The sequence below is a fragment of the Sinocyclocheilus rhinocerous genome, unplaced genomic scaffold (assembly GCF_001515625.1).
Source record: "Sinocyclocheilus rhinocerous isolate Xijiao unplaced genomic scaffold, SAMN03320098_v1.1 scaffold2091, whole genome shotgun sequence".
NCBI lineage: Eukaryota > Metazoa > Chordata > Actinopteri > Cypriniformes > Cyprinidae > Sinocyclocheilus > Sinocyclocheilus rhinocerous.
The window spans coordinates 350-11634 of NW_015632714.1; the positions used below are offsets into that span (position 1 = coordinate 350).

Sequence of the window (11285 nt, forward strand, 5' to 3'; positions counted from 1 at the left end):
TCGATTGAACTCACAATGAGCTCATAGACTACTCACACGGTGAGGATCACAGTATGAGGATCGTGTGAACTCACAATGATTTCATATACTACTCACACCGTGAGGATCACAGTATGAGGATCGTGTGATGCCACTGTGATCATCGCATGATCTCACGTGTTGACTGGGCTCTCAAGTCTGAAATAAAAAAGTTACAGTTGTTTTAGCAGTAGGTTTATATTTGTCAATGTATTTCAGAAGTTTGTTAATAAATGTGTGTGTCTCCCCTCAGATAGGAAGGATAAACAGCACGATTGTCATATTGCTGTTATACAACAGTTCAATAAACAAGAAGATAATTTTGATCAACTTACAAGTTACTTAGTCTATTTTTTGCTTCATCCACGAAAAAAATCCACATGAAGCCAAAACATTTTCGCGTCGCCGATCAACACACACTTGTGTTTGATTCGGGGATGAATCTTCAATTTGATTGAACTAATCTCTTGAATGAATGATTCAGTGAGTCTCTCATAATACTGTCACTTGTTGCCTCCTACTGGCGTAACAATGTAATTACAGAAAGGGCTACTGAGAAAAGTCACAGCTTGTTTTTTTCATTATATTATATTATATTAGTTATTGAAATACATTTGTTTAAATATCCTATCATTCACTGTTCATCATGATCAAAAAAGTATAATAATGTGACCATTTTTATTCTATAGGGGGAGAGTGGGGACAGTTGCAACACTCTTTGCATTTCCATCAGTTTCTCAGAGACTGTTAGCCAAAATTTTAATACAATAAAGCCATCTGTCAGCTACTCACCCACGCTGCTGTAACGTGTACATATGATAATACATGTACAATTTATACTTCAATAGACAAAGTCAAATGTTGCATCTGACCCCACAACAGAGGACAGTTGCAACAGTCCACAGGGGCAGTACATAAAAAAGGAAAGGAAACAACACTAAGTACTTTTCAGGAGTGCGTTTCCCGAAGTTCCGTCGTTACCAATAGATTTCAATGGAACTAACTACCATAGTTAGCTAACGATGCTTTTGGGAAACGCACCCCAGGACAGAAGATTCTCTGTAGTCATATATATATTTATAAAATGAATAGATTAATATTGTACTGTATTTGAAATACACTTTCATGTATTAATTTAGCACACGCTTTTATCCAAAGCGACTTACGAATGATGAACATTACAAGCAAGTTTATAATCTAAAATAAACCTCGGCGCTTTACTTCTTGATTGATGTGGCAACAGTAACCAAGGGAGGCGGGGCTAATCTTGTTGTTGTTGCTGTTGGAAACGGTCGAACCAGCAATGGCTGCTCACTGAAAACATTCATGGATCCTCTACAACAGACATGATTCGACTTATTCGCTGCATTTTATTGCATATAATGTACGTGTATTTCGCAGAACCCGTACATTTAGCAGTAGAATATGTAAAATGAAATAGATTCGCTTAATTTTCGAGCGAGATGCAATACTGTGCGCTTGCAGTGATTTGTTTGTGTGGTTTCAGCTAACGCTAGCGTGTGAGATTTAGCAAAGCTACAACATCAACAATCACTGATCCAAACATACGCATTACGGTATTTTTGTTATTTTTAGAATCGAATTAACAATCAGATGAAATCGGGATTGGTTTATTAGCTTAATGCCAGTACTATAGTAGCTAATGTACATTACATTTACATTTTGACATTTAGCAGACGCTTTTATCCAAAGCGACTTACAAATAAGGACAATGTAGCACAGAATAGTCTGCTTAACTACAATAGTAAGAATAACTGAACTATGTCTGTGTGATTGTAACTAAATAGGCGAGTAAAGACTGTCTAAATGTTGCATTGGTCTTAGAAACAGCAGTTCTTCTTTGATACCATTGTAATGTATGATATTATCAGTTTTAGGATTGTTGTTTCCAGAATGAATTTCATAGTTCATCAGAATGCCAGCAGGTGAGTAAAGATCACTCATACTTGATCTATAACAGCTCTTTTATTTGTCACTGATGATCATGAATGTTCTTATGTGCAGATTTGTCTGTAAATCTCTGTTTGACAGGTCAAAGTGATGTGAGAGCCAAGACCAAAGCTCGCTTTGACGAGGTGTTGAAGAGATACACAAACCCTCCCTCTGAGAAAAAGAAAGCCAAACAGATCACCGACCAGTCCCAGGAAATTATTGTGGTTAGTAATAGTAAAAACAATCTTAATTTAACCAAGAAAAAACATAACTTAATTCAACCCTGCAGCCCGTTATGTCATTTGAACTCCATCCTTTTATCGTGCAGCTTCAAAACTTGAAGAAGAACCTAAATTTGAGTAAAGACACTGAAGATGATGAAGGTATCCTCCATAACACGTATGATCCAGCTCAGGGCAGTCCTAGATACACCAAAAACCGGCGCAGAGAGAGGGAAGCATCTGAAAAGACTAACATAAACAATGCTGTAAGTGAGGAGGAGCCCACGCTGACCAGTGGAAAAAAGAAAAGCAAAAGGAAGCTCCCACAACCACCACCTCCTGTTCAAAATGAAGAAGACAACGACAGGAGGACTGATACAGAGATTGATGGAAAACATACTAGGAAGACTAGGAAAGCAAAGAGTAAAAGTGGAAGTGATGTCAGTAGACAGAAAGAAGACACAGAGACAGAAGATGATTATCTGCAGGCGTACCAACATCAGATCTCACAGGACGAAGAGACGGCTGGAAAGAAGACGACACGGAAGAAAGCCACGGAGAAGCTTGCAGAGAGCCAGCCGCTAAACAATGAGCTGGAGAAGAAAAAGAAGAAGGTGAAATCAAACAAACATGATGGCGATAGAAGGTAAAAAGTGATGCATATTCATAAACGATCACAGTTAATGCCATTCATATTAGGACCAAGATTATTTAACATTATGTTGAACTTTTCATATTTGTTTGGTGATGCTGGAGCTGCAGAAATGTCACACTTTTTCTTTAATTGAAGGTTAAAAGTGGCCTTAGCCAGCAGTTAAGCATAGTATGAGCAGAGTAACATGACTTTTTCAAAACATTTTTAAGGTAATAAGCATGATGGATTTTCCTCTTAATTTTATTTTGCCTTTTTGTTTGCAGTCAAACTGAAGTGTCAGTGGATAACCAGACAGAAAATGTCCAGGATGATGTTGTGGAGGAGTTCAAGGAGGACACAGTCAAACCCAAAGTGAAGAAGAAAAAGAAACGAAACGAAGGTATGATTGGCTGTAATTTGTCTTAATTTTAATTGTTCTTTCATTTTTAGAATCGACATCAATATATCAGATTTGCAATATTTCCACAATTTCTAACATAACATGTCTAATATAGCTGCAGTGTGCTGTTTTTATTTATTCTTTTGGTTGCCACCACCATATTCTCTCAATATGTATATATATTGTGTGCATTAACATTATTATTTACAGATGTGATATTAATGTTGATTGTGTTTGTGCATTTCTGGTTGTAGTGATTGTTGAGGAGGAACAGGCAGAAGAGAAACGATCCTTTGACGACAGTCTGGTGCTGGGAGTTTATATCCACAGGACAGACAAGCTGAAGACAGACCTGATGGTGTCTCACCCCATGGTCAAAGTTCACGTGGTTGATGAGGTCACTGGACAGTATGTCAAGAAGGAGGACAGGTTTGGATTTCACTTGTATTGTTTTTGCCACTAAAACCAAAACCTGCTAGAACCATTTGGTTTATAATCTAAATACCAAATACTAGGGCTGTGCAAAAACATCGAATGCGATTTTCATGCGTATCTCGTCAGTAAAGCCGTTTCTGGTGATTAGTAGTAAATCTCCAGCACGTGCTTTCAGATGGAGCGGCATTTACTACACAGAAAAAAATCGCGGCAATGAATCGCCTGCAATTTTGAACGCGATTTTGTGTAGCTGGTCAGTGAACTTACGACTCTGTGTTGTAAATACCGCTCCATCTGAGAGCACGTGCTGGAGATTTACTACTAATCAGAAGAAGCGGCTAAAATCGCATTCGATTTTTTTGCCCAGCCCTACCAAAATACTATCTGATTTATTTTATTTGGTTCTCAGCCATCGTCATGTTTCTTCCTTCTATGAGCAAGAAAACATCGAGCACATCCTGCCCATCATAACTCAACCCTTTGACTTCAAGAAACACAAAAATACAGTTCCAGAATGGGAGGAACAGATCATCTTCAATGAGCGCTTTGGATATTTCCTTCAAGACGATGATGAGAGTCCACGTGTGATGCTGTTTTTTGAGGTTTGTGCACTTGGATAAGTTTAAAACTATATTTGCATTCTCGGAGCAAAGAATGGAATGACTAAAACACTTTGTGTTACAGATTCTGGATTTCATTAGTATGGAGGAAGCACGAACAAACGTCTCTGTTGACCGACATGAGAGGGGTTTCCGGAAGATTGCTTGGGCTTTTTTGAAGGTACCAGCTTTGATTTGACTTTAGTCTTCTTTGGTATAGTTGATCTGATGTTTGGTTATTTTGTATGTCAGTTTCATAGATTCCATGTAACTGTATCCTTCATAAGTTCTGGAGTAGATTCCAATTTGCTATTTCTTCTAGCTTGTAGGAACCAATGGTGTCTTGAACGTTGACACCAAACTGCGTCTACAACTTTACTGCCCTCCTCCACGGGCAAAGAAACTGCCACAAACAGTTGAAGTGTTCCAGTGGTGGTCAAAGTTCCCAAGAAACAAATACGCATCAACCCTCTACGTCACAGTGAAAGGCCTCAAACCACCAGAACATGTAGGGTCACTTTTTGAATTTAAAAACCACAGTGAAAAGACTAAAAACTGGTGCTTATTGAAGTTTGATTTGGACTGTTTGTTGAACAGGTGGACCCCAGTATCCGCTCCATGATGGCTCTCCAGCAGGAGCGCAGCAGCACCTCCTACAGTGAGCTCAATACTGAGATGACCAATAAAACCAGCACACAGATACTGGAGAGCAAATCAGAAATCATTAAGTGGAGCCGCATACCTGGACAGGTATAATTTTTTTGCTTTATAGTATAAAAATTAGGTGAGTCAGTAATCCTTTTGTTAGACCTAATATGTTTCTTATTGTTTGTTTAAACAGGTGTGCCGCATTCCGAATAAGCCAATGCACTCCTTCCGTGGAGGTCAGATGGGCTGTTTTACTCTAGGTTTTTCTCATGATGGACGCGCACTAGCAGCTGCATGTGCAGATAGAGATGCGTTTCCAATCATTAGTAAGTAATTTGTAGCTATACGTGTTGTTTTTGTGTGTACTGTATATATATATTAGTGCTGTCAAACGATTAATCTCGATTAATCGCATCCAAAATAAGTTTTTGTTTACATAATATATGTATGTGTACTGTATATATTTATTATGTATATATAAAGACACACACATACAGTATATATTTTGAAAATATTTACATGTATATACATTTATATATTTATATTATATATAAATATATCTAATATATAAACATATTTTTCTTAATAGTTGAAAAAAATAGTTTTGGGAAGTTAAAATTGTAACATGCTATACTTCGTCTAAAACTATTTTAAACAGAATTTTGTTTATTTATTTATTCATTTTTTGTCACTTCATATTAATTAAGAGAATAAATGGAATATTTGTATTTATCACACCAAATGGTATATTACCATTCATTACCATTTAAAATAAATTTGTTAAGGCAACTATGTATTAAATGTGGTGAAAAACTTGATGAAAAGCCTACAAGGAAAGGATGTGATGTGTGGTCAAGTATGGTGTCCCATACGAAATATATGCATGTATATAAAAAAATTCATATACATTTTAACCTAACATGAAAAAAAGTAACAAATGTTATGCATCAACTAATCATCAGTTTCTGCAAATACTGTATTCCTGTATGTAATTTAATGAAATGTCTTTATTTTTAGTATATGATATTCCATCTGGGAAAGTTCTGGCATCCTTTAATGGCCATCTGAGTGTGGTATATGATCTCTGCTGGTCCAGAGATGATAACGGACTATTAACTGCATCCTCTGATGGAACAGTAAGGTAAAAAAAAATTCCCTTTTTGCATATACAGAGCTTACCCCATAATATTATGCAACCTATAATTACACCACAAATATGAGAGAAAGTGTGAGCCATCATTTTTTGATTTCCTTTCTCAGAGTGTGGAACGTTGAACGACTGCAGAGTTTTGCTCATAAAACTCTTCCTCACCCTTCATTCGTGTACTGCGCCCAGTTCCACCCGCAAGCCCAGAGTCTGGTGGTGACGGGGGGTTACGACGGGGTGCTGCGTGTCTGGAATGTACATGTACAAGACGTGAACGGGCAACTTCTGCAAGAGTTTGATGGACACAAGACTTTCATCAACACGCTGTGTTTTGATCCAGAAGGTACAGAGGAAATTAACATATGCCATGCCTGTCTGGATGTGATGTTAAAGCTGTGATTCGAGACATCAGTGACACTTGCTTTGCTTAAAAGTGTCTGCTAAGTTGATCAATTTAAATGTAAATAAATGTAGTAATATGTTGGTCTTCACATAGGAAGCAAAATGTTTTCTGCGGACAATTCTGGCCTCATTATTGTGTGGGGAACCAAGGTGATGCCTGGGTCTCGCCGTGGACTGACCAGTCAATGGAGCATTGAGAGGGTAAATGCATTCTCAAATATTGCATAGAAGAGCTAAATAAATCACAATTTGAAATCACGATTTGAACTAATTTAATAATTTGCAAATGTAATATTTCTCTTCAGGAAATTAAAGAGGCAGATCTGAACGGAATATCCATCAACTCATTAGAGGTGCATCCAAACGGAAGACGACTTTTAATTCATGCCAAAGACAGTGTTTTAAGGGTCATGGATTTGAGAATGTAAGTATCTACCTTTTTATTAATATTTGAATATTTATTTAATACCATAATGTAATATTACTACATTTTGGCGAAAAATTTATTCATTATTCAAAATTAATAATTAATTAAGATAAATCATGTGCAGCAAGTCTATATATGTGTAGTCTCGCGTAGCAGCTGAAGGTCTGGAATCCATGGCAGCTTTCATTGGCCAAGGCCCGCCCATGAGGCCATTTGACCGACATGTCAACCAGCCAATCATAGTTCATTTCGTTTCAGCGTCACGTTTTATTTTAAAGATTCTATGCCGCGAACTTTAAATATTTCACATAATTTTGAGAATCCAGCGTTTAGTTGATCCTCATAAGCGCTTGTCGTCACAGTTGTAAACACGACGGCTTTCTTCTTTCGTGATGGGGTTTGGCGCGACGGTATCGACACACACGTCTCCTGGAAATCCTGTATAATTCAACCAATCCGATGACGACTTCGAAACTCCTGAAGTGTTTCCACTTTTGTGTGCCATATGCATCAGACGTTCAGCCAACGGTCCGTGGGTGTGACGTCTGAGGCTGAGACTAATATATGTGTATTAAGAGTAATTTGAGTCAATTTTACTTCCATGTTGACTTTTTAAAAAGCACATGAATCAGTGCATTTGTTGATAGTACCAGTAATTATAGGGAAATACTCAAATAACTTAAATAAATGCAAATATCAAATTAAAAACAAACACTTGTTTTACAGTCTTGCAGTGAAGAAATACATAGGTGCCACAAACTACAGGGAGCGAATCAACAGCACATTCACTCCCTGCGGAAGCTTCATCTTTTCAGGCAGTGAAGATGGACTGGCGTATGTGTGGAACTCTGAGACAGGTTTGGAGATTCTTTTGAGTCACTTTAGTATGAATACAAAGAAAAATCCAAGTGGAGACTGAACTGGGATATCTGTTGTGCAGGTGACCAGGTCGCCGTGTACTCTGAGCTGTGCTATACATCTGCGCTTCGAGCTGTAGTTTTCCACCCTCATGAGAACATGGTGGCCTTCTGTTCCTTCGGCCAAAACCAGCCCATCCATCTCTATCTGTATGACCGGAAGTGTGAGTCCTCTAAATGACTCAGAAATCCACTGATTCATTAGTATTTAGAAACACAAGTCATATGATAATTTTCTCTTAAAGATGAGTGTTTTGTGCATGTACGCAGTGGCTCAGATGGAGGTGGAGAGTTTGAGAGGCTTGAGCCGGTCAGATAATCTGGACAGTAAGACGGGCAGGAATTCATCAGAGGTCACGACCTTCCAGAACACTTCAGCCACCAGCATGGACCGATTCGCCAGCACAGCTCGTGTGTCTCTAAAGATGCAGCGGGTCAAACAGAAACTAGACTCTGTACTGGTAAACATGTTGATGATTATATTTAACTACATAAAAAAAAAGTTAATCAGGACAAACTTTGATGTTGGCTTGACAAAGCCTGACCAGAAAGTTTGAATCAGTTTTAAAAGCTTGAAGGTTTTTAGTTTGAATTAGTTTGAAGTTTTAAGGGCCAAAAATAGAAAGGCTGTTGCAAATTTAATTAAATTATAACTGATTATTATCAGCATTATAATTCAGTCAGTAATCTGTCAGCTATACTTTTTTCTTTCAGGAGCCCCATTGCAGTTCCCCAGGTGTGAATATGTATGAACAAGGCAAGTGATGTACATGATAATGTTTATTTGCAATGAATTTTGTTGTAAATTGACACAAATATATATATATATATATATATATATATATATATATACTGGGAAGGAGCCAAGAGGTGAATATATGTCTTTTGCACTTGGCTATAGAAGTTACACCTGTAAAATAGCTTTTAGAGTTTATTAAATTATGTTTATAGACACAAACAGTACTAGTTTTGGTTGAAGTAAAATTATTCTGTCTAAACCTGATTTATTGGAGTTGGCAGGTTCGGTTTAGTCCTTGAACTGATTATACAATGATTAAAACCATTTGCAATGAGATTGACATTATAATTTACTACAAGAGCAGCACTCATATTTTTATATATTCAAAATAGAAACCGTATCATATAGCATTCATACTGAAGCTCAGTCCTACATTGAGCTCTTGTTATTGTGGCTTCTTTCAGGGCCTGGCCTCGTATCTTCCTCCTCCATCTCTGCTGTCTCCTCACTCCAAACTACAGATGTCCTCATCACTCAGCGCTCAACTCATTCCACAGGCCACGCTCACCTCACACAGTAGTATGTTCTCTACATTATCCTTTATATTATGTAGGATAACTTGAGCATGCATTGTTTTGAAGAGCACATCTCAACACTACAGGGTAGAGAAGATTGAAAAATGTTAGTATGTATATTGAAAAGTTTAGTTTGTTTCTAAGGCACTTGAAATCATTAGGTCTTTAAATCGTTCTCTCCTCTCACAGGTAGTTACAGTCCTGCTGGGCAGCCCATTAGAAGAGCTCCATCCCTCAAACACCAGAAAGTAAGACAATGAGATCTGTTTTTAGTATTACACTACCATTCAAAAGTTAAGAAATGAATACTTTTATTCAGGAAGGACACATTAAATTGATCAAAAGTTACAGTAAAGACTTTTACATTGTTACAAAAGATTTCTATTTCAAATAAATGCTGTTATTTTGAACTTTCTATTCATCAAATTATCCTGAAAAAAAAATGTGTCATGGTTTCCACGAAACTATGCAGCAACACAATTGTTTTCAACATTGATAATAATAAGCAATGATTGTTGAGCAGCAAATCAGCATATTAGAATGATTTTTGAAGGATCATGACACTGAAGACTGAAGTAATGATGCTGAAAATTCACAGGAATAAATTAAATGTTAACATATATGAAAATTTGAAAAGTTATTTAAAATTCTAAAAATATTTCACAATATTACTGTTTTTACTGTATTTCTCATCAAATAAATGCAGGCTTGATTAGCATAAGAAAAGTTGTTTTCAATTATATTTTTGGATTTGTTTTTGTAGTTTTGGTTTGTTTAAGATTGTGTTCATGTCCGCAGAGTTTACTGGATTATGAATTCTCTCAACAAGCAGAGACAGACTTTGGGCAAATCCATCAAACGGTAAACTTTGTTTTATTATAATACATTACTATAAATGTGGAATTACTTGGAGTCAGTTAATGACCTCTTGTATTAAATGTTCTCTAGGTCGTGTCTTTATACGAGTACAGAGCCAATCGATCGGATGAGCTGTCGATACGCCGTGGTGATGTGATCCATGTGCTGTATAAAGACAATGACAGCTGGTGGTTTGGGCGACTGGTCAGTGGACAGGAAGGATACTTCCCAGCATCCTATGTGGCTGATGATGGTTTGTGAATAAGGTTTGATAACCAAAAGCACATGTATGATATTATATTGTCTAAATCCATGTGTATCTCCCACAGGGAGTTTTGATGACGAGCTCTCAAGAGCTTTAGAAGCACTGCCGTCAGCGTTAGATCAACCTGAAGGAGTCGAGCGTGCGACACCAGTCCAGGTAATGACACATTTTCATTTATTCCTCCCATAAGTTAGTGAAACGTCATAGTTTGACCCTTATGTTCTCTGTACCTGCAGCTGTCTGCAGCCATCAGTGCCTCTGGAGAGCTGAAGATCATCTCAGAGCTGGACACTGACCCTGAGGCGTCCTCCACCACGTATGAATTAACCACATCCGTCATCTGAGTACTTGCATTCTTGAGTACACATTGATATTCTTTTCTTCACAGAACAAAAAAGAAGAAGAAAAAGGTGAAGCGGAGTGAAGTTCCCTCTGATCTGCCTCGGGTCCCGTCCTCAGATCGTGAGATGTCTTCAGCATCTTCCAGAAGAAGGAGACCCCTCCCCAGACTAGGCCAAGCCAACGGTGCGTTTGAAGGTGAAGGACTGAACTAACGTGATTGAATCTGATTGCTAAGACTTACCTCTGTTATGAAGGAACTAAGGACATAGAAACAACGTGTTTCCAAAAGTGTTTTATGTGGATGAATTTTTTGTAGTTGGCCTTATTTTAAAATATATATATTTAGTCATTTTGATACTGATATTTGTATTACGTAGTTTTACAAGATATTTTTACTGTTTCTGTACAGTATTTTGTGTACTATTGTGTTATTTTCATTTTTAAACATTTCGTTAATTTAAATTAAAATTTTCAATATAACAGCAACAACTCCAGCAGTAATCATAATGACATATCTAATATGAATATATATTTTATTCACATATCACAGAAGGGAATCAACTATGGTATTTATTTAGCACCAGAGTTAAATATGCAGTTGATTAAACCCTTTAACTGTCACCCGTCCCCTCTGTGGGACGCCTAAGTTTACTTCACTATATTACAATTAAATCCTAATCTAATCATGACAAACTATATATTGTT

The 11285-nt window shown here is 37.2% G+C and overlaps 2 protein-coding genes across 2 annotated transcripts in view; one reads left to right on the forward strand and one right to left on the reverse strand.

Annotated features, from left to right (window-relative positions):
- Window positions 1-1280: 1280 nt before the first annotated feature.
- LOC107742752 (jouberin-like) lies at window positions 1281-11244 on the forward strand. Its single transcript, XM_016555789.1, is given in 26 exon segments — window positions 1281-1402; window positions 1911-1964; window positions 2071-2195; window positions 2300-2838; window positions 3111-3226; window positions 3481-3655; window positions 4071-4263; window positions 4346-4441; window positions 4583-4768; window positions 4858-5010; window positions 5102-5234; window positions 5926-6049; window positions 6169-6398; window positions 6552-6658; window positions 6763-6881; window positions 7611-7741; window positions 7825-7965; window positions 8072-8262; window positions 8516-8562; window positions 8980-9119; window positions 9305-9363; window positions 9914-9976; window positions 10064-10226; window positions 10303-10394; window positions 10475-10554; window positions 10627-11244. Coding segments are annotated over 25 exon segments (3588 nt in total). The 5' UTR covers window positions 1281-1402; window positions 1911-1954; the 3' UTR covers window positions 10802-11244.
- The window catches only part of LOC107742751 (MFS-type transporter SLC18B1-like), an 8677-nt gene continuing 6511 nt past the window's right edge, over window positions 9120-11285 (reverse strand). Inside the window, exon 15 of the transcript XR_001640338.1 lies at window positions 9120-9195. The gene's annotated coding sequence lies outside the window, so the exon portion shown is untranslated. The remainder of the gene's footprint in view (window positions 9196-11285) is intronic.